Consider the following 24,167-nt stretch of genomic DNA (forward strand, 5'->3'; position numbering starts at 1 on the left):
AGTTCACATAATCTTGTCAGCACCATGACCCAGGACAGCCAATAAACGTCTGCATGTAACAACTGTGTGAAGTATGCCCCCCAACACTTTGCAGAAAATGGCAAAAACCCTTGAATTAACTGGGTGCAACTTTATAAAGTTTATAATTTTTACTGCATCTGAAAGAACATTGCTGAGTTCCTCTGGCATCTTTTTAGCAGCCATTGCCTGTCTGTGGATAATACAATGATTCTAGGTTGCTGTAGAGGCCACTTTTTGCACCCTTCTCACAACCCTGTTCTGTCATAGACTGTGCTCCATAGCTGTAAATTCCAAAACAATGTCCCCAATCAAGGTCTGGGTCTTAGACAAAATTATTTAATAGTTTAAAAAGCTCTTCACCAGTCCCTCCTGTTGGAATTCGATGGCAAAACAGAAATTCCTCTTAATACTGTTGCTTAGCAAAATGAATATATACCAGTAGCTGTGCAGCATTTGATATATCGGTAGACTCATCTATCTGAATTTAATATGGGCTCTGGGACTTTCTAGGAGCTGCTCTTTTATATCAGTGACCATCTCTGCAATTTGGCGTGGAACTGTCTCATTAGAAAGTGGGATCCCGTCTAGCTGTGATGCTGATTTCTCTCCACTCATCACCGCACACATATCCTTTGCGGCTGGAAGTAGTAGTTTCTCACATATGCTGTGCAGTTTACCAGCTTTGGCAATGCGCAAAGCCACATGGCAAGACGCCTCAGTAGCCTTCATGTTAAAAGTGCTGTATACTTCAACAACTTTCTTTTGTCCTGTTAACTCATTGACCTTTCTCTGAAAAAAGCTCTGAAAAAAACTTAGATACTCAAGTAGTTATTTCGAGATTCCAGTGTAGCCTGCAGAGCCTCGTACTGTCGTTTGTCAGTATTTTGCCACACCCAACACATTGAGACCTTGGTGCATCGCTTGACCCGCTCCATGTAAAGCACAGTTTGAAATCAGCATCATATTTTCGGCTTCAGCTTGTGTTATTTGCTTTTCTCCGTTTGTCACAAAAACAATCCATTTCTCATATCAATGGTTTGTCACTTGTTGCGCGCTGCTGTTAACATTTTAATTTTCTTGGGCGGGGAACCATGCAATGAGGGCTGACCTGTCACAGTTGCTAGTGAAGAGCTTTGCAGCACCTGGTGTGGCTGCGGCTCCTGCTGTAGAGCAGGACAGACTGTGGCTGCCTGGGCTCTCACTGTCAGAGCAGGGCAGGCTCTGGTTCTCAGCCCAGGACAGCTTGGGCTCCAGCTGTCCCCTTTGTCCACTAACCCTGGGTTTGCATGACCTTTCTCCATGAGCCGCAGCTGCTCAGGGCTGACAGCCAAAGCTATTAAAACACACACACACCTCACGCCTCTGTGACAGGTTCCCTGGGTTGCAACCTGGAACTGGGGTACTGCTGAACCCTCTGGCATACCAACCTGGGTTCCTCTCACAAAGTGATGCTGTGACAAGCTGCAAGCCTCTCCAGGTACTGCACTTACACAGCCACCCACAGGCAGGGACACACCCAGCTGAGTTACATGAATGCTTCTCCTAGTCACTTATGAACTAACAATAGAGAGGTTCCAACCAATTCCCCCAATTCTCCAGCCTAGGACCCCAGGACTGTACTGTCCTGCCCTGGTCAGAAGTCTGATCAGTGTAAGTTTATTATCCAGTCTGCCCCTCCCTCAACGTGGAGAGCACATGCATCAACTTTTGTATACTGAGTAGATTTCCCAAGCACTTCAACCAAAACACCCTGTTTAAGGTAAAATATAAAACAGATTTATTGACTACAGAAAGATAGATTTTAAGTGATTATAAGTAATAAGTGTACAGATCAAAGTTGTTTGCTTTAGAAATAAAATAAAATCTGCAGTCTTAGGGTAGGTCTATACTCACCATCCGGGTCGACGCGGTGAGTTCGACTTCTTGGAGTTCGAACTATCGCGTCTAATCAAGACAAGATAGTTCGAACTCCCCGTGCACTCCGGAACTCCGCCACTGCCGTTCGCGGTGGTGGAGTCGACCTTGGAGCCGCGGAGTTCGACCCCGCCGCGTCTGGACGGGTAAGTCAGTCGAACTAGGGTACTTCGAGTTCAGCTACGCTATTCGCGTAGCTGAACTTGCGTACCCTAGTTCGACCCCCCCCCCTTAGTGTAGACCAGGCCTTAGTTCTATAAACTAGACTGAATTTAAATCAAGCAGTTTCTCACCCTGATGGTATAGTTCCTTAATACACAAGCTGGGACTCTTCTTTCCAGCCTCGGACCACCTCCCCTGTTCAAAATCTTTGTCCTCCAGATGTGCATCCAGGTGTTGAGTTGTGGGGGGAGAAGAAGAGGAGTGAGGCCAGATGATGGTGTCACTTCCCCCTTTTATGGCTTCTTTCAGAGAAGTCTCCATTGCATACAGTTCCTGGGACAGTCCTTGTGAGTGTGTATTCCCTTTAACGGACCATTAGCACATCTGGCTCCTCCACTGTTCATAGATTCATAGACTCTAGGACTGGAAGGGACCTCGAGAGGTCATCGAGTCCAGCCCCCGGCCCTCATGTACCTGAAAGGGTGGTTGTGGGTGTTTCCAGCTTCCAACATAGTTCAGTAACACATATATAGCAAAACTTCATAACTTCAAACAAAATGATAGCACATACAATCCAACAGGATATTAATGTTCAACAGATCAAGACTTAAAATTATACCTCAGAAGGCATACTTTGTACAAATATAATTATGACAGTGGTGAATATGAGGGTTCTAGGGTGCTGCTTCCAGACACAGAGTGCCACAGCCTCCCTTTACAAATTCCTGCACCTCCCTTGGGAGGCATGCCCCATCCTTTGAGAACCGCTTCCCAAAATTATGATGATTATGTTTATGCAGAAAATATGCTGAACATACTGATAGCACTGGATAAATTACAAAAGGATAGCTGCTCTATTGCTGATATATTGTTGAAATCTGAAAGAACTTCAAGAAACAGTGTCGAAAAAAACCCAACAAAGCTAAATTATAGGCAATGAAGAAGCAATTACTCTGCCTCATTTTCATGACAATATTCTCAACAATGTACCAGGGTAGATGTTTAACAGTTGAAAAAAAATTTATGCTGCTATAGCATTGGCATCTAATAATCATGCCAACTACAATGAATTTCAAGGCTGGAGGTGAACCATGCAAGCAGTATAAATTTGCTGCCAAAGTTTTTAAGAAAGGCTAACTACTGAATTAGTGGAAATCACGGGCTAAGCCCCTACAGCCAGCATTTGATGAAGACGCGCTAAATAGCTTTTGGCAGCAGTAGCCTTTTCTGCAGGTTCCAAGAAAATATATTCTTAATTTGGATTAGTTCATTCCAAATTAAAGACGCCAAATGGGAGTTGAAAAAGTAAAGCTTATTTTCCTCTTCCAATCTATGAATAAAAACAACGTGGGAGAGGATGAGACCTCAAAACCTGAAGGATTTTGTGACCAGAAAGTATCAGTTAAAATTCAAACTACAGATAATACTTACTTTGTTTAATGTCAGTTTTAAATTCAAAATCTCTTTTGATCAACTTTTTTCTTTATGCATCTAGCACATTCAACTTAGTTTTATTTAACGAATACAATTTTTTAAAATGCTGTTGCACATTTAATTGAATTCCAATTTCCATCCAAATCACAAGTTAAAAAAAAACAAACAAAAAAACCAAGAAATGTGTCAGTCATCATTGTCTAACATGAAAAAGTAAAAATTAAAAATCTGAATAAAAGGTATGTTCAATTATAAAACTGCTTAAATATGTGCGTATATATATAGTGTATCCTCCTGGTTAGCAAAAAGAAATACCAAATTTAGAGTAGAGGCTATATTTAGTTGCTAAGCAACCTTTTTTAATGGTTACACCAAACAATGGGAATGAACCTCTCTTTAGGAAAATAAGTATAAATGCAAAACAATTAACATAGATGACTTAAATCAAGGTTTCCTGCTTACTGATTTAAATAATGAATTAAAACAATGATTAAATCACTGGTTTAAATGATTTTATCCTATCCAAGAGCCAAACCCCAAAAGAAAAGGAACTGCACCAAAAAAAACAACCACCCCCCAAACACTAGTTGGAACATACAAATAGAGCACCCAGATTCAAAACAAGCTTTCCCCACACATTTTCGCCCATCCACCTTAGTCCTGAGCAGACACAAAACAACCATGCCAATTCACAGAAGACCCCCTTTCACTACAAAGCTAAACTGCAAAGAAACTTTCCTGATAGCAAAATATTCCTCAGCAGCCAAAGCAAAAGTGTTGACAGTTGAAACACTTACTGACCATTGTACGTCAATGGGTAGGTTTGTGTCTCTTGTAGCAAGGTGGTACTTTAATGACTCTGAATTTCATCTATGGAGCATTCCTAATCTGATCTCATGCTAAAACGTGGATAGACTGTGCATATTTAGACAACAAGGATTTTCCACAGCCTAATACCCACCCACAGCAAACTGTGGTGTTTATAGTGCATATAAAATTCCAAAAGGAATTAGGCTATGTTACATTAATAAAGCACCATTTACTACTGAAGTGCTGGACAAATATTACAAAGTAGATACAAGGTCAAGAGACGATCTAATGACAAAGCTAATTGATAAAGTAAAAAAGAAAAAATGTTAGGCAACAAAATGAATAAATAGAATGACAATGCACTAAAACAGACTGCGAGGGTGGAGGGAGGAACTGTCTTCCTGTGTTTTTTGGACAGTGTTTAGCATAGTGGTGCAATGATCCTTTAACTCATTGCACCAGCTGGCTCCAAGCTAATAAAGTCAATGTAATATAGGTTTGTTTAGGTTTTTTTTAACCCGTTGATAGGACTCTCACACAGGGGCAGCTCTAGGAATTTTGCCGCCCCAAGCATGGCAGGCAGGCTGCCTTCCGCGGCTTGCCTGCGGAGGGTCCGCTGAAGCCACGGGACCAGCGGACCCTCCGCAGGCAAGCCGCGGAAGGCAGCCTGCCTGCTGCCCTCACGGCACCGGCAGAGCACCCCCCGCGGCTTGCCGCCGCAAGCACGCGCTTGGCGTGCTGGGGCCTGGAGCCACCCCTGATCATACACAAAACCTTCCCTAAACTTAAACACACTCAATCCAATACACTTTTAAAGAGGGATTAACTGAAGGGCAGGTACTAGCCCCCTATTTCCTCCCTAAAGTTCCTTTATTCCTCAAGTACTCAGAAGTGTCATCTGATATAGTTTCCCGCAGTACCCCATCTAAAAAGGAAGGAAGGATTTTCTTGTATTTAATTTACAGGACTGAGGGTCAGGAGTTTTGGGTTGATTTCCTGTGTAACTTAGACAAGACACTTCACTTCTCTGTACCTCAGTTTTCCCATCTGAAATTTACCTGTCTCATAGGGCTGAGGAAAGGCTCAGTTAAATAATAAATAATAATAATTGGAGATATACCAATCTCCTAGAACTGGAAGGGACCTTGAAAGGTCATTGAGTCCAGCCCCCTGCCTTCACTAGCAGGACCAATTTTTGCCCCAGATCCCTAAGCGGCCTCCTCAAGGATTGAACTCACAACCTTGGGTTTAGCAGGCCAATGCTCAAACCACTGAGCTATCCCTCCCCCCCGTTTTTTCATGTCTGTTACATACTTTGAAGCCTCAGAAGTAAAGTTCTATATAGATGCAAAAATATTAGAAACTGATATTTCAGTGCATTAAATCTTACTGTAAGCGAACCACGGTTTCTTCATGCTTCTTCTCTAGCTCTATCATTAAGTAAATTCAACAGGAAAAAAATGAGAGCAAGGCAGTGTACATCACTGGATAATTATACAGAACAATGTTCAACTAAAGGATCAATTCAGTACAACATTCAGCCAAAATTATGTAAGAGGTAGGCTTCACAAACATTTATCATGTTAGAGAAGTCGGGGGGGTCAGGGGGAGGAGTGAAAGAGATAGTGAAAGGCAAAGAGGAGAATGTTTCAATAGTATCTCTTACTAGGGTAAGTGTTTCAATTAACATGATATGTAAAATTGAATTCTGTTATAAGTACTGAAACTATTATACCAAAATAAATGGGGAAGTTGGTTTGATCAAAATATAGACTTGTTCAGTCAAGGTACTCAAGTTGAAGAAGAAATATAATAAAATATAAGAATGCTCATATGCAAGCCTGAAACACAAATGACTTGAGTGCGCACACAGCAAGTGACAGCCTACAGCTCCAGACCCCACCTCACTTCTTAGCTCTTTCCTGTATCCAGGGCACAATAGCAATTTTTTTCTTCAGGCAGTCTCTATCAATCCTGTCTTTAGCTCAGATATCTGGATACAATAGGTGCTAGATAAAGGGAGTCCTAAGAGTACTGAAAATAAGTTATTGAGATACATCTCTTTGGAAGCTTGAAACTGGAATTTAATCTGTCATACACACACACACACACACACAGAGGTGTTATTGCAGAGTTGTCAAAACAGAGATGCTTGGCTCACAAATAATGAAGATTTACTTCAAAATTATTCTTTCCAAGTGAAGAGCTACCCAGATGGATGAAATACAGGAGTTTCAATTGCTGAGGAAACTATGTTTTGAAATGGAAATTCATTACACATGCAAGTCAAGCCTTCCTACTTCCTCTGACAACTCCAGCACTCAAATGCATATAATGAAACATACTCTAGAAGATCTCTTTTTAAATTAAAAAGACTGGAATTTATTAATTTGGCCTTGAAAATTCATTACATGATTATATCAAACAGTTGTATTAATTAGATGTACAGATGGAAGTTTATTTACAATATAACATTGCTGTTAATTATAAAGCTGCTGGCATCTTTTTTCTTTGTACACACACACACACACACACACACAAGATAAGATGGAGAGGAGCCATAGATCCCACCATGGCCCAGTCCATCTTACAGGCCTTCTTTCATTCCGTCTCTCCACTCCAATGTGAAATATCAGGCTTTTTTATTACTATTACTTTTAAAACAATAAAAATAATGCAGTTTTCAGGACAATCTATAACATTATTTCAAAAAATACTATAATAAAAGAGCATTCAGTTGCAAGGTCAAGAACTCAAAAGTTAAGAAATGCCAGAATTAAGGCCCGAATTCAGTGGCCTTGTGCGCATGTATCAGCACAGTCTTTAATTATATGGTCACATACTATTTTTCCCCTCTCAGGAACCCAGACCCAATCAATGCACACAATGGCTGACGTTCTGGGGATAAATAAGGGCTGTGTATTGAAGGAGACTTGTCTACAGGACCCTTCTCACTTGCTGCAAATGCTGGATGGAATGTAGTGAATGAGGCAGTGGATTGCAGGAAGGAACGGTCTCACACTTAAGGCAGCTGATTGCTACCCTGGAGAATTGGATTCTCTGGACATTTTTTTAAAAGGTAATTTTAAGGAAATTTCTTTTTTTTTTTAAATTGAAAAACAGAAGTTCCATACTGTGGAACCATACCTCCTCAGCTTGGATCATAAGAAGAGTTAGAATTAACCAGCTTTAGATCCACAGCTGGATAATTAAACAAACATCAGTGCACGAAACCAAACAGGATGCCCCAATATAGCATTTGGGAGGGCGGAGGGATGGGGCGGAGGGGCTGAGAAAGCAGCAGGGACTGTTCTTCCTGTGTGTTAAGACAATGCCTAGCATATGGTAGGCACTGCTAACAGTAATCTTCCAATTCACTTGATTTAAACGGAGTTACTGGAAGCCCCAGCTGGCTGTTATTCTCTGTGTGACCCAATCCCTGGAAGAAGGATGAGACACTTTGCCCGTAGGTTTCACAGCTATTTGCTGACATCAAAGGAATACAGCAACTGATGACTTTGAGGTTCAATTCCAAGTTCTGTAAGGAAGGGGCATAGACCTTTCTTCCCTTCTACTCACTGCCTGTCTCCCTCAGCCCTACCCACCTAGCTCCTGTTATCTACCCATTCTGCTCCTCCTGACCCTTTGGCTCCTACAATCCATTCACCCTCCCACCCCTTTCCCTGATCCCGCTGCATCCCACTACTGTGCTTTCTCCTTAGTTCCTGGATCCAGTCAGAAAGAGCACTGTGAGCATCTCCCCACTCTCAGTTCCAAACAGCTGGCACTACAGTGGCCCCTGGTGTCTAAGAGCAATTCCAGGAAAAGTCCTGTTCAGTCCCTGCAGCCCTGGGATGGAGCATGTTCAAAACTAGAATCTTTGGAGAATTTGGTAGCCAAACAAGTCTCTATTGTGCAAACTGACATTTTCAGAGGCTCAAAACTTGGCCAAATTTAGATGACTTTTCATGGGCACAGCAAGGGTGACTCCCTCTACCAAATGTGAAGACCCTGCTCCAAATCAGGGAGGCACTATAGCTTCTTGGTGCAACTATTATGAGCATTGTTTAACATGGGCAAAAAAGAGTTATCTTTGCCTAAACTTTCTTTAAAAAATCCTGAACTGTTTTAGCTGAAACTTTCCAAAACAACTTCAGCCTGAAGCAGATACCAAGTATGGGAAACTTCATCCCAAATGGCTAGAGTTTGGCAAAGTTATAAGCAACTGAGGATGGGGTCTTATAAACGGGAAGTATCAAGAAACCTTAAACAATAGAAGCATTCTAAGTATGTACAGAATGTTATTTCATAAAATGTTGAGTCTCTCACCAAAACTCTTTAATGAGCCTTCACAGTCTTATACAGTTCTATGTCACACTGTCATATCCGCAACAAGTTAATGAAACAAAACAAATAAAAATACACCTAGGATTTTCCACTTTTAAGAAAAGATCAAGTTTTCCAAAAGTGACTGGAGATTTCTTTGGGAGGAAGGAGGGAGACCTTCAGTGTTTGAGTGCCTAACTTGAGGTGCAGTAGAGTGGACTGACTTTTGGGAAGTGCTATTGAGCACTTATTCTCTAAAGTCTGTACCCTTTAAGATGTCTTAGGCTAGGCATCCAAAAATCACTAGTCATGTCTCAAAGTCTTGGTTTAGGTCTTTATTACCAATGAAATTGATAATATAAGGTTAGAATTGTATTTTAAAGTAATAAAATTATCGAAATCTAAAGCATCACACCTCACCTCTCTCATATCAACTTTTCATTAAAAAAAATCTAAGCATTAATTTCAGGAAGATGTTTCTATCAGAACTATCAATTATCTGCATCCACAAACAGAATGATTCTGCACCATTAAGAAATCATTTGGGAACAAAATAAGAATTCAAAGGATCCACACAAATATGATCCTGAACAAACATATATTTAAAGATTCATGAGTTTGTATTTTATGAAGTGACAACTCATTTAACCAAAGAAAAACCATGTTTATTTAAGATTAGTGAATCACCAAATTCTTGACATTTAAATAATTAAGGGTCTTAATATCACCAAGTGGATCTGGTGCACTGGCAAATCTAAAAAAATAATAATCAATGTTCTATATGAATAATAGAATAATGCACACATTCTGTCTTATAAAACTTCAGTGTATTAACTATTTGCATTTAAATGTATTTCTATGATTTTCCTCTTTAAATATTAGACCAGAAAAAAAAAATCACATAGACATAATATCCAAACACAATATTGCATTTGATATCTGCTAACTGAAGATATTGGAAATTTGTTTTGAGCTCTCCCCTTGCAATCAGATATGGCTATATTACTTTTAAGGGTACAAGTCTTTGAATGGGAAAGGAAATTAATTGTGAACTAAAATTAAACCATTATACCCACACTTACTGTAATGAACAGTAATGACAAATATAACAGAGTTTAGACAGTCACTATTTTAATAAAGAGAAAATCATACATTTATTTCCAGTACTAATCAATATGCATTCAGAGGTACAAATAATTATGATTTATGCTTAAATATGCAATAATAAAATTTAATTTAGGAATTGCACCATTCTTCAGCAAAAAATTTACAAACTCATATACGGGAATTGGGTTTACTTTAAACCTCAAATTTAAGATTTTCTTCTGTATTTAGAAAGGTAGGTGATTCATTTTGAAACTAAAACATTAAATTAAGATGCATTCACTTAAAAACACTTTATTAAAATCTTACTGATAATAAAAAAGAGACTGTTACTTACTGCTATTTCTCTGCATGCAGACATAGAAATTCCAGTACCTTCTATTTGTTTTAAAGCATAATCTTTATCATCTTTCCTGTGAAAGAAGAAAAGAAGTTTTTAAAACACTGCTATGTGCATTCACAGCAAACTTATGCACTACTCAGATAACAGCTTCCAATCAATACAAGTTCTGTAAATCATGTTCTTTTGATCCTTTCGTAGTTTTTAATGCCCTGCTTGCTACCTTAGAAATAAGAACTAAGCTATATTAACTACCAGCACCTGGATTGATAACCTCAAATACAAGTAGTCAGTATATTAGAAAACATTTTTCGGTCCTATTCAATGCAATGACTTCAAGAATACATAATTTTACATTTATCACATATGAGAAGTCAGTCTTTCAGTGAAGAAATCTGCGGTATCAACAATTTGTTAGATGATAAAATTACAAGTACAGCTTACATAGAAATAAAATGTATTACTCTGGAACACTCAAAGTACAGATTTTGAACAATCATGCATACTTGTATATCCCAAGAGGTATATTAAATTCATTAAAACTTGCATGTAAGGAAACTTATCTTCCCTTTCCTCCAAACCTCAAAAACTAAAATTTCATACTAAAAACCTGTTCCTAACAATCAAATCCTTGAAGCAGTTTAAAACCCAGCGGTAACTTCAGCATTTTGTTCAGGCCTGCAAACTGAAGATTCTTCTAGTTCACCATTAATAAATGTGAAATACCGGAGAAGGGGGGCGGGCAGGCTATTTATTTTATTTTTACATTTGGTGTTGAAGCCTGTTAGCAGCTGCAGCTACAAGAAGCAATGGGGGAAAAGGGCTACCTGTCCTGGACCTCTGGGAAGCCAGGTCTTTAAGCCGCACACACACCACCAGGGTCTTTCCTGTCCCAAGAGCACTATGAGGTGGAACCCAGGACACTAAGTAAAACCATGTTTCCAATCTGTTTGCACATGCTTCATAAGGGTTTGTAACAGGCTAGAGAATTATTCTCTGAAGATTCTGTCTACCCGAAGTATGCTCCACCTGCACCCAGCTAGTAAGCATGTTCCAATCCAGAGCTGAGTTGGACTTTTTGTTCAACCACTCCTTCCAACAGCCAGGGCCACTATGGCCCTAGGAACTGGAACTGACAACAAACAGACTGTCTCTCCTGCGCTATCAATGCTCTCAAGTAATACAGAGAAGGTGAGAGTAACCTGACTTGTTCAAAAAAGACAATGACAAAGGCGGGCTGGGGTAGATAGCAGCAAGCTAAGGCAGGACAGGGGAGGAGGAAAGCAGCAGAGAACAGGCTAAAGAGGGACAGCTAGGGGATAAAGGCAAAAGTAGGACATGCTGAAGGAAGGAAAACACCACTACAGAACTCTCTGACTCTCAACATCCCTCAGTTATTTGCAGCAGTTGTGAAGCCTTAATTTGCCCCCTTGTTCATAAACATTATGATAGTCTTTAATTAAACTAGCTTATACAACTCGTAACCTCATTCAGTACATAGGAGGGACAATACTCAAGCAATTAGTCAAGACTGCAGAGTGAGTGATACAGTTACTTCTGTACAACAGAACCTCAGAATTACAAACACCCCAGGAAAGGAGGTTGTTCGTAACACTGAATAAAACATTATGATTGTTCTTTCAAAGTTTAGAGCTAAATATTGACTTAATACAGGTTTGAAACTTTACTATGCAGAAGAAAAAAACTGCTTTCCCCTTATTTTTTTAGTAGTTTCCATTTATCACAGTACTGTACTGCATTAGCTTTTTTTTTTTGGTCTCTGCTGCTGTCTGATTACATACTTCCGGTTCCAAATGAGGACTGTGGTCAGCTTGTCATAACTCTGGTGTTTGTAACTCTGAGGTCCTACTGTATTACAAAAGTTGGAAAATATGTAATGAATAAGGCAAAGAACTGCAGGAAGAAAAAGGATGGTCTGGTGGTTATGACAGTCAAATCCACCCCGGACAACCAGATTCTATCCCTGCCTCTTCAACAGAATCTATTGGTGGTCGTGGGCAAGTCACCGACTCCAAACTTTTCATAGGTGGTCACAGTATGTTCATTTTCTGCATACCCTGAGACACATGGGGCGTGATCTGCAGAAGTACTGAGCACTCACAATTGCAAATAAAGTCACTAGAGCTATGTTCTGAACATATAAAGTGCTACACAAATGCTAAATATTCCGAAATAAAAATAAAGCCCAAGGCATCTCAAGTTGGACTCTTAAAATTAGTGGACAATTTTGGTCTTTAATATTCCTGTGCTTCAGTTCCCTGTAAAATGGGGGGAAATGCTGTCATCTTATTTCACAGAGATGCTGTAAAGAAAAAAAAGTTGTTTGTGAAACACTCAGATACCTTAGTGTAGTGACTGTGGCAGACATGTTGTTGCTATATAATGATTTTATGAAACTATTAAAACTAAGAAAAATAAAACTGATAAAACTACTATAAAACTCTGTACAACTACCGTTTTTAGAAGAAGTGCATCAGAAACAATGACAGAGTTCCAATCTGGACCGTGCAGCAATGAGAAGGAACTGGAGATGTGGTCAGTCTGCCCTGCCTTTTATCACCTCAGACAGACGCACGAGGCGAGCCAGGGCACCTGAGCAAAGCAATGGACACTACTTTCAAATTCTTCAACTCCAGATACATACGTAAGCCTCAGTGGACTACAATAGGGACCATTACCCAAAGTAGTATTGGTTTACTTTAATGGGAACTAATGGGAAAACAAGCAGGAAGACAACACCATAGCTCTAGAAAAGCAGCCTCCCAATAAACGAGCGAGTTATTACAAGACAACTGCCAGGCTGTTAATGAAAACGCTACTTCCACACTCCATTCAAAGTTTTATAGCTGTTTTGCCAAGGCTGGGAGCCAAAAGGTCAAAGATCAGAGGGGTAGTCTGGACCTGTAAAAGCAGCAAAGAGTCCTGTGGCACCTTATAGTCTAACAGACGTTTTGGAGCATGAGCTTTCGTGGGTGAATACCCACTTCTTCGGACATTTTGGAGCATGAACGAAAGCTCATGCTCCAAAACGTCTGTCAGTCTATAAGGTGCCACAGGACTCTTTGCTGCTTTTAAGAGGTCAAAGGAACACTAAATGGTTAAACAGACTTTCTGAAAGGGGGAAGGGAGAACTGTCAGTGAACTGTTGTCCGGGGAAACAGACTGACATGGACAGAGACAGGTTCTGTGCAAGAGTCTGAACAGTTGGGGAATTCCCAAGCTTGCAGAGGGTGTTAAGCCTTAGGGAAGGCAAGCATGTGTACAGACTGTTTATTATTTTTATTTTAGTTCTGAAATGCTTTGGTTCTAAACAATATTTTGCTTTCAAAGGATGTCTGATCATTGGATGCCACTGTGCATAGTTGCAAGGGAGCAGAACTGCAGGTATTAAATGTAAGTCAGGCCTGATGAGGTAATCTTGGTTAGTACCTAGGGACTGCATCCCAAAGCCCAGTCTGAGTGGGCAGGGCTGCCCAGAGGATTCAGGGGGCCTGGAGCAAAGCAAATTCGGGGCCCCTTCCATAAAAACAAAGTTGCAATACTATAAAATACTATATTCTCATGGTGGCCCCTGCGGGGCCCGTGGCAAATGGCCCTTGCCCCTCCCTGCCCCGCCGGCCCTGTGAGTGGGAGATTCCCCTGATTCCACTCAGAGGGGACAGCTTGAGGCATCAGAGTCAGTGCACTCAAAGACTGGATGAGGAGTTAGAGGCACAGTTAGCCCAGTGACTGTAATACTGCCACGGAAAAGATCATAAGAAAATACTGTATTGAGTGCAGGATTTGACTGATGTGCAATAAACATGTCCTGGGGCCACACATTCAATCAAGAAAAAGCAATACTGAATAGCTACCCACTCTGAGCACTGTGCATCCCATTCACTGAATGAGACAAGAGTTCTAAAATAGTATATGATCATGTAATTAAAGACTATCATAATGCATATGCACAAGGGGTCTTACGATTACATGAGCAATCTTAATTCACATATTACACAATTTGAGAGCCTAACTTTGCAAATGTAATTTTCTTGTAATGTAGCTTTTTATGTGTGTCTAAATACAAGAACAAATCATAATGGTCATCTCTGACTGTCACCATGTATTACAATACATTTCCTCAAATTTTGATACTTTAAGTACCTGTATCAAGAGAGATTCATAAAAAGGAGTTTACCTCAATCTTCCAGTGTGATAACACTTGTTCTATAACCCCTCCTCCTCCCCTCCTTTTTTTTTTTTTTTTGGACTGCCTTCCTTGCTGTGCAAAGTCTAATTTAGATTGTAAATTTCAAATGCAGGTCCCTAGAGAAGGAAATTAGGGACAATGATGAAAAATTACCAATCTTAGGTTAAAGAAAAGCACCCAACAATGTTTTATTCAGGGTAAGTTTTTATCACAATGTGTGAAACCTTGTGGAAATATGGGCCAAAGTACCTTATATATTGGCTTGCTCAGGGCCTGGGCTATCTGACACAAAAGTAAGACACAACCTTTAAAATAAGAGGAAAGGTGGCCACCCTTTAATGGGCAGGAAAAAACAGGATTTTTAGAAATTGAGCTACATAAAGGATTAACAGTCAAAGTCATCTGAAATCAGTTTATAACTCACTTTTTACAGCCAAGTATAAGCAGAAGCAGTACAAGCGATTGCTTGTCAACCCAAACCCTGGGATCTTGGCAGGCTCAAATGTTGTCAACTACATTTCCCCCTTGTAGCAGTGGGGCTCTGAGGTAGGTCAACTCTGCACAGTCTCTCTCTCTCTCTAACACCCAGGCAAGAAAGAGAAGGCAACTCTTTGCCACACCAATCCTCCATCCAGTAGCAGGACTATCAAAGAAGGTAATTTGTGACCTAATTTTCTTTTACTCTCATCAATAGCTTTGTAATCCACAAATCACAAAACTAACCATGACTTTAATATTTCATAGATTTGCATTTTCAACACAACTGTAAGAAATGTCCTCGCTGGTGATGGGCAGTTGATAGACTCTGATAGGAATAACTGAAGTTCACTTACCATGTTGGTCTTGGGACTATTACTACAGTTATAATGGTATGAAGTAAATAAGCTAGCACATTTGGGGCAAAAACATTTTTTAAAAAATATTCATTTTCACTTGCTATGAAACTACTACTAACGCATATTACCATATAGAGCAAGTAAGTCTACTTGCAAAACCACTTTAACTGAATATTAAACTCTAATTTTATTGTCTTTACATCTTGATTCAGTAAGTAAAAAAAACCATTAAGCAACAGTGACAGATTTTAGATGGACAATGCTGCACAAATATTAACTGTTTTGAAAACCAAAATTAATGAGAACTTTAGCACAGCATTAAATGGAACAGATTATTCAGTCTATCCACAGAAGTTAAAAAAGGAGCTGGAATAGATCCCTGAATAAAAAAGTTAAAAGCCTGGTAATTTAAAGGCATACTTGAAACCTAGAAATGTTTGTAAAGTAGTAGTAATAAGCTTTCCTTCTCTAAAACTGTAAGGTTAACAATTTAATAACCATCATTTGGTATCAACCATACTTTTTTTTTTTTTTTTGCGCAGACCTTCCCCGTTTCATATCTTTGATACTTAATATAAACAACTCTATCATCAAGATCTCAATGTTAGTTAACACTGGTCCAACTACACACCCAAAGGTCTCATCTGGAATACTGTGTGTGTATTACTGATTATCTGTCTAAAAACAGATTTTAGGATTTGCAGGGGTTCAGAGAATGGCAACAAAAATTATAATGGAAGCACTCATATGAAGAGAGAAAAGATTGGGATTGTTTACCTTAGGAAGATGGTGAATACAGAGGGGATAGGATACAAGTATGTAAAATAATGACTGGTTTAGAGCAGGTAGATCAACAGCTTCCATTATTCCTATCTCAACACAAAAAAGAAACATTCAATAAAATTAAAATGTGACAAATTCAAAATTGCTGAAAAATAACTTCACACAGCACGTAAGAAACCAAATAGGGTCTTGAAATCAAAAATGCCAGGCAAACTTAAGTACAGGCAGTGCTACCATGTCCACCCATATAAAGACCTAAGTAATGACAGTGCTAGTAGAGATTGTAGATGAAACAAAAAATTTAGTGACTGGTGAACTAGTTAAAGAAATATCCTCCAGTATTGACAGAACATCCATTTTTCTCTATTTTAATGTAATTTTGTATTGTGTATTATATTATTGTGTAAATATTTTACCAATATTTTACCAAGAGCACGAGCCATATTTCTAAAGAATGTTACGTAACCAAAATAGTTGCCAAACACTGGAAAAGAAAAAAGAAAAAAAGTGATTTCAAATGTTCCAAAAACATATATATTGCTAACTGTTACGTAGGTTAAGAGATCCATTAAAGTTACTATTCACTTACTTAAAAGCATACAGAGCTGAAAGTTGTACATGTAGGTAATCTACAAAACTCTGATTCTTACCAGTCCCCAAGGTGTTTTCCTACACCCATATGTTCATCTTGTAGGGATGATTCTGCCTTGTCACGTGGTGCTGAGCACCCCCCAACTTCTATTGTAGTCAATAGGAATCGAGTACTAAGCACCTCTAGGAATTGCTCAGAACTTTGTAGGATCTCACCTTTTGTACATTAGGTTCCTTGTGAATGGACTGGTCTTCTGTATGTATGTACAATGCCCAGCACATGAGGCCCCAATCCTGATTGGGACCCGGGACACTATATTACTATGTGGCCTTTATTTAAATTATTTGATTATCAATGTCAAATTAAGTAAAGTAAAAAAATAGCAAGAGACAAAATATTGTGCTGAAGCTTTAAAAGCATCAATGTCATGTGTGGTTATTCCAACTAAAACATATATTAAGTTACAGTAAAAAGTTCTCTTAGAATTTAAATTAAATTTGTCATGTTTTAAGGACAGCTTCTTAAAACAGAGCCATGTTTTCAACTACATATTGATAGAAGAATACTCTTCTGTCTTAAACCCATCAAAGGGACTTCATTCTCATTTCCCTCTGAAGTGTCTGCACTATAGCAACTCTAATGAAGTGTTTAATTATCTAATGTGCTCACTCCCCCTAAAGAACAGAGAAATCTTGATAATTAAAAGATAAATATTCCAATACACTCGCTCTCTTTCTAATAACTATAGTAACTAATAATATATACACACAACTATATAACTAGAGAGAGAGTGAGAGTTAAGTTCTACTCAAGTACACCATTAACATCAACAGTATTAGAATGAAAACATCCTAAAGAACAGATACAATTATTAATGACAAAGTAATTTAGTCTCAGCAGTACTAATTTAAAATTCTCCTTATCTAGCTTCCTTCTAAGCTACTGTAAAACTTGGATTTTACTCATCCAATTAGAAATGAATCTCTGCTATAAGCTATTTTATCCTTGCATGATTAACTCAGACTAGTGCAGTACACCAACCGCCCCAAAAACTGTATAATCAATAGCAGTTCAATTATTAACAATGAAATATTAAAACACCAAGTACTAGGGGTAAATTAGTAATTATGAGGTATTTCAATTTTCAGATACACTGGGAAACCAGATAAGGGAAAAACAATTAATAGCCATGGATTCCCCTCAACACTGAAAAGCACAAAACTTTGAATAATGAAACTGGAAACAAATATTTTGTTTATTTTTATTATATTTTATTTACAGGCATCATCACAATACATCCAAGTTCTAAAGATCAAATCTTCAATACAATGATGGAGAAATTAATACAGAATTAAACTACAGCATTCCTACTGGTACTCCCAGAGTAATGTATTGAAATAAAGCACATACAAAGTACAGGTGGTGGGGGAGGGGGAGGTGTCAGAGAAAGTGGCTGCAGATTTGAAAAGAAAAGATTTCTGTAAATCATAAACAGGAACACTTACAGTCAATTTTTGGCACTTCTATTTTGTACTAATCACAGGCCAGGGCCAATATCTTCATTATGCTTAAAAGTAACCAAAACAGGTTAGTTAGGCTTTTCAAAGTCTTAGCCTAGCTCACCATATGTGTAGACCAGGCACCTAAAGCGGACACCAGCACTCCCTGAAGAGCCTGAGGAGTCATGCTCAGAGAAACCCTTCCTGGCATGAACAACCACCCTATAAGACTTCCCTGGAGTGGAACTCTGATCCTATACATTCTATTCTAATCTCTATAGTTTCTTCTGTCATGCTCATCACTCTGGTATCTGAGCACATTCCAGTAGCGCATTAAGCAATATGACTAGGGTAATAATGTCAAGTGTTTGTTCTCTCATCCTCTCCCCAGGAGGAGAAATGCATGCAGTGGACATAGAATGTTTTACTGATGTATGTTTATATTAAAGAAGGCACGGTCAAAGAAACATGCCTTGCATTTACAGCAGAAGGAGGAGAGGAATAAACAGCAAGTCAGCCTGAATAAAGATACACATTCCATTTTTAACCTTAAAATCCATTAACATTAAGCAAACAACAGATCCCTGCAGGACCCCCTAGAAGCATCCCTATTTCATGACCGTGGGCACAGCTAGGCTCAGGGGGAAAGGAGGTACGGGTATCTGGGCAAGGGGGGCACCGCGGCTGGGCTTTGGAGGGGAGCGGGTTCGGGTTTATTGGCTGGGGAGGGGAGGGAGGACTCAGAGAAACAGGAACTGGGTTGTCATAGGGGTTTCTTTAACTCTACTCCTGGGGAGGATTTATGTGGGTGTCCATATTGTTAGAGACATACTTGCTGACAGGTATTTTGAAATAAATTACCAAAATAATTGAAACTGGCGTGATTACATAGTGTTAAATAAGATTTGCAGCATTTTAAAATAGCGTGTGCAGAATTTTTAATTTTTTGGCACAGAGTACCCCTTTCTGAAGGCCCACCACATTGCTTAGCCACTGGATCCCAGGGTAGGGTTACCAGTTTTTAGGTTCCCAAACAGAGGACAACTGCTGGAGGGGCAGCAAGGGTATTTGGAGGGATTGTGTGTGTACTGGAAGAGGTACCTGGGGACTCACTCTTGAGGTGGGTGGCCAGTGTTGCTCCCTGTCATGGTGGCAGGGCAGCTGGCGCAGATTAGGGAGGCAGAGACAGACATCCATCAGCACCTTTTTGTGGGGCTTTTCCCTCCTTGGAGCTGGGGGTGCAGGATCCAGCAACTGTGAGGGACCAATCAGATGCAGATACAGGGAAGGCACCAATTGGGAAGAGGAACAAATAAGACTTTCTGAGCTGCAACCCCTGCTCAGCAAAACCCCCGGACATTGCCTATTTTTTGATTCTCTGTCTGGGAAAACCCAGATGTATGGTAATCCTATCCCTCAGTGTTTTAAGTCCCGTGGAGTCTGAAAAGAGTGTAGTCTCTGTTCTTGTCTTGGAATCCCTAGGCACACTCAGGGTGCAGATCCTGAGAGAGTTTAGACCACATGGCTATATGCCCAGTCCCTGGAATTAGACTGTGTCTACACTGCCACTTTCAGCACTAGAACTTTAATTGTTCAGGGGTTTGAAAAAAAAACATCCCTGAACGACAAATGTTTTAGCGCTGAAAAGTGCCAGTATAGACAGTGCTTTATTAGTGTTGACCTTTCAGACTCCCTCTGAGCTTCAACACCACACATCCAAGAATTCCATCATAGCACCAGCCTTCTGGTTTACCTCTACAAGTGGTAAGTGATCACTGTAAAATATCTGTTACATGCAAGTCTAACACACGACTGTTCTTTACTTAAATACAGGAAGTACAAATCATATAGAAAAACATACATCATGAACACAATCCCCCTCATGCTAGTTCACCACCCTTACTTCAGGAGTCTTGTGTTGAGGCAGGCAGGCAGGGTTTTGCCCCTCCCCTCTCTCCCCACTGCATCGAGCTCCTGCATGAAAAATGGTTGAAGATTGCACAAGTAAAGCTGATCCTGTCCTTTATAACCTACCAGTCTTCTTTATTAGGTCACTCTGTGGTGACCAGAGGCCTACCAGATGACACTACTGTCAGGCAACCTTTCCCCTGACAAACCAGCTTTTCAAAGCAGTATTCCAGTCTACTGACCATGCCATTTGTATTTGAAATGGTAGACCATCCAAATTTCACAACCCTCTTCTGTCACCTTATGTTGGAATACCAGTCCAACATGGAGGTAAGATGCAACAGACAAGGTAAAGAACCCCACATCCAAAATGGAGTCTGACTCAGATATTACAGACAGACAGAGACAGGTCAGGTATCTATCTTTTATTGAACCAACTTCTGTTGGTGAGAGAGACAAGCTGTCAAGGTTCCACAGAGCTCTTCTTTAGGTCTGGGAAACTAAGGGTATGTCTACACTAGAGAGCTTACAGCAGCATGGCTGTACTGATGCAGCTGCACCACTGTAAGATCCTGTGTAGCCACTCTATGCCAACGAGAGAGAGCTCTCCTGTTGACATAATTAAACCACCTCCAATGGGCAGCAAGAGGAGAAGTTCTCTGGCCAAAATAGCGCTGTCCACACCAGTGCTTGTCAGTGTAACTTATGTCGCTTAGGAGGATGTTTCACAGCCCTGAGCGACATAAGTTTTGCTGTAGACATAGCCTAACTCAGAGGCCTTTTCTACACTACAGGGTAAGTCAACCTAAGTTAGGCAACTCCAGTTACATGAATAATATAGCTGGAGTCGATTTAGCTTACGCCGCACTGGGTCAACAGGAGACAATCTCCCATCAATTTACCTTATGCTTCTCATGCCAGTGGAGTACCGGAGTCAACGAGAGACCCGCTAAATCGATCCCCAGTGCATCAATCGCTGCAGCATCAATCCCCGGTAAGCGTAGACATGTCCTGTGTGTGTCACAGTTAAATGCATGGTGAAAGAGATTGTTTAGCGTAAGTGGTTAACATGTATTTCAAGGGACAATTCAAGGTGAAGTGGCCTGTTAACACCCCTCCAGTCATAGGCGGGGGGGGGAGAGGGAGTGGAGTTGTAAATGGGTTATAGATTGTTGTAATAATCCATAAATCCAGTGTCGCTATTCAGTCTATGGTTTTTAGTGTCTAGCAAAGTTATTAATTTATGCTCCTAGGCTCATCTTTTGAAAGTGTTGGGCAGTTTTCCTTTGAGGGTGAGGTCTAATACGTGAGTATGATCACTTTGTGAAAAGGTGTTCACCCACAAGTGATGTGGTGTTTGTTTATCATTTTCCTGTGCGAGTTCATTCAAGAGTGTAGTGACTGACTGGTTTCGCCCATGTAGTTGCTATTGGGGCATGTGATACACCTCATTCAGTGCACTACAAGTTGTGGTAGGCATGTGTAGGACCCAGGGATCTTGAAAGGTGTGCTATCAGTGGGAGAGGAGGGGGGTGTCTTGATCACTGTAGCAGTGGAAAGATGTCTGCAGATTTTGCTTCTGTTGTTCTGTCAGAATCTGCTGCTGCTTTGAGCTGGTGTCATCATCTGTGGGGAGCTCGCTTCTGATGATGAGCTTAGAGAGGGGAGGGGTTGTTTGAAGGCTAGAAGAGGGGGTTCAGGAAAGATTTTTCAGGATGTGGTCCCCATTGAATATGGGTTGTAATTGTTTGATGCTATCCCATATGGGTTCCAACGTTGTCATCTACCACCCCCACTGAGGATGTGCATAGGGTTTTATTTCGGTGTTGAAGCAGGTTCCCTCATGATGTTTGGGTGGCCTGTTCCATGATGCAATCTACTTCTCTGGTGGAGCGTCCTTGTTTGGTGAAGGTGGGTTTCGATCACTCTAACTGACCCAATCAGTCATCATCCTCAAAGGAAACCTGCACAACATCTTCAAAACATGAGCCTGGGAGTCTAAATTCATAACTTTGTTAGACACTAAAATCACGGACTGAATAAGGGCACTACATTTATGGCCAATTACAATCTATAACCCATTTACAACCCCCTCCAGCTGTGGGGTGGTAACGGGCCACCTCACCTTGAATGCTCTCTTGAAATGTGTGTTAACTACTTATGCTAAACAATCTGTTCCACGTTGTATTAAGAAGTGACAGGAAGTTTCCAAGACCTGAGGAGTTCTGTAAGTGCCACAGCTTGTCTCTGGTCACCAACATAAGTTGGTCCAATAAAAGATTTTACTTCATCCACCTTCTCTCTATTATCCGGGGACCAACATGGCTACAACACTGCATATAGCTACATACACATACACAGAGTCTTCAATATCAAACAGAATTCTTAAGTTGTACAGATTCTCCAAATCTCCATTGACCAAATACCAGCTTTTCTTCCCATCCTCTGGAACTTCTCCAGTTTTCATTATCAGTGGTCCAGACAACTATTGAGCTAATTATTTTAAAGAGACCTGCCTATTTGAGGGACGCCTTTCTCCCTTAGTAATACTGCCAAAATTGCAGTCCACAGAGGAGCTCACACCATAGTCCAGTGGTCCCCAACGTGATGCCCGCGGGGGCGTTTATGTGCGCCTGCCTAGTGCTCAGCAGGGGAAAGAAGCAGCGGGCCTGTGGTTGCCGGGGACAGAGAACTCCGGGGCTGCAGACGCCGGTGCTCTCTGTCCCCGGCAGGTGCGGGGCTGCAGCTTCTCTCCGGCCCCGCGCCTGCCAGGCACAGAGAACTCAGGGGCTGCAGGCGCCGGTGCTCTCGGTCCCCGGCAGGTGCGGGGCTGCAGCTTCTCTCCGGCCCTGCGCCTGCCAGGCACAGAGAACTCGGGGGCTGCAGGCGCCGGTGCTCTCTGTCCCCGGCAGGTGCGGGGCTGCAGCTTCTCTCCGGCCCCGCACCTGCCGGGCACAGAGAACTCAGGGGCCGCAGGCGCTGGTGTTCTCTATCCCTGGCAGGCGTGGGGCCTGCCTAGTGCCCAGCAGGGGAGAGAAGCCAGGGCCCCTGCCTGCTGGGGACAGAGTACTTCGGGGTTGCAGGCTGCGGGCGCCGGTGTTGTGTGTCCTCACAGCTTCTTTCAGGCTTCTTGCTGCATTGCTCAGAACTGCCGCCAAAAAAACCCAAATCTTCTGCCTCTGCACAATGGACCGAATGCTGCCCCGTAACATGTCCTGACACAGGCACCTGCTTGCTCCACTGGTGCCTGGAGCCGGCCCTGTATGTGAGTATTCTTCCTGCACTGACACTGCTGTTTTCTTGTGCTTTGCGATTTATTATTTAACATTTTGCTCCAAAATGACTGGTTCAAATAAGAGACAACGTACGTATTATTTCAACACAGAGTAGGAAGAATCCTATTGTTTTATTGAGAATAAAGGGAAATGTGTTTGCTTATTGTGCGGGGGTGCTGTTGCAGTGCCGAAAAAACAACATCGAACGCCATTTTCAAACTAATCACAGCTCTTTTGACATTAGCCATCCACTTAAATCTGAGTTGAAAAAAAGTTTGATTTGAGTTGATTGATTTTCTTCTATCTGCCCAGCAGTCTGTTTTCACTAGACAAGTGGTAAAGTCTAAAAGTGCTACTATTGCTTCCTTTAAAATTGCTCATCTGCTCGCAAAGAAGAAAAAACCCTTTCAAGATGAACTGTTGAATGCCTGTTTCAAGGATTTCCTAACAAGGGTGAGATTTTGTCAGCAATACAAGACTTGCCATTATCAGACAACATAGTTACGAGGAGGATACATGCAATTGCAAGCGATATGCAAACTCAGCTAAAGGATGACTTGGAAATATGTGACTGGTTTTCACTGCAATTCAATGAGTAGACAGATATATCGGTTACAGTGCAGTTGGCAGTTATGGTGAGGATGGTATTTAGTGACTTCACCGTAAAAGAAGAGTTACTAAAAGTATTGCCTATGAAAGGGCGAACAAAGGCTGAGGACATCTATAATTTATTCAAATCATACGCAACATCAATTAGTATGCCACTACACAAGCTGTCTGCGATCACCACTGATGGGGCAACCAGCAATGATGGGCAGCGCCAATGGATTCATTGCACTCTGTAAGAATAATGAATCCTTTCCGAACTTTGTCTTATTTCATTATCCACCAAGAAGCTTTGTGCCTCAAAGTTCTCTCTTTTCAATGCGTCGTGAATGTTAAAATAATTAACT

The 24,167-nt window shown here is 40.9% G+C and overlaps 1 protein-coding gene across 3 annotated transcripts in view; it reads right to left on the reverse strand.

The window, feature by feature from the left end:
- The window catches only part of CDK8 (cyclin dependent kinase 8), a 163,465-nt gene that overhangs the window by 89,477 nt on the left and 49,821 nt on the right, over positions 1-24,167 (reverse strand). For 2 of the 3 annotated variants that reach the window (XM_045017240.1, XM_045017237.1), the window contains exon 2: positions 10,109-10,184. In XM_045017240.1, coding sequence (XP_044873175.1) covers positions 10,109-10,184 — 76 coding nt within the window. Of the gene's footprint in view, positions 1-10,108; positions 10,185-18,155; positions 18,175-24,167 lie in introns of those variants that run through there. The other variant, XM_045017251.1, reaches the window with a different exon arrangement.

This window comes from Mauremys mutica, chromosome 1 (genome assembly GCF_020497125.1).
Source record: "Mauremys mutica isolate MM-2020 ecotype Southern chromosome 1, ASM2049712v1, whole genome shotgun sequence".
NCBI lineage: Eukaryota > Metazoa > Chordata > Testudines > Geoemydidae > Mauremys > Mauremys mutica.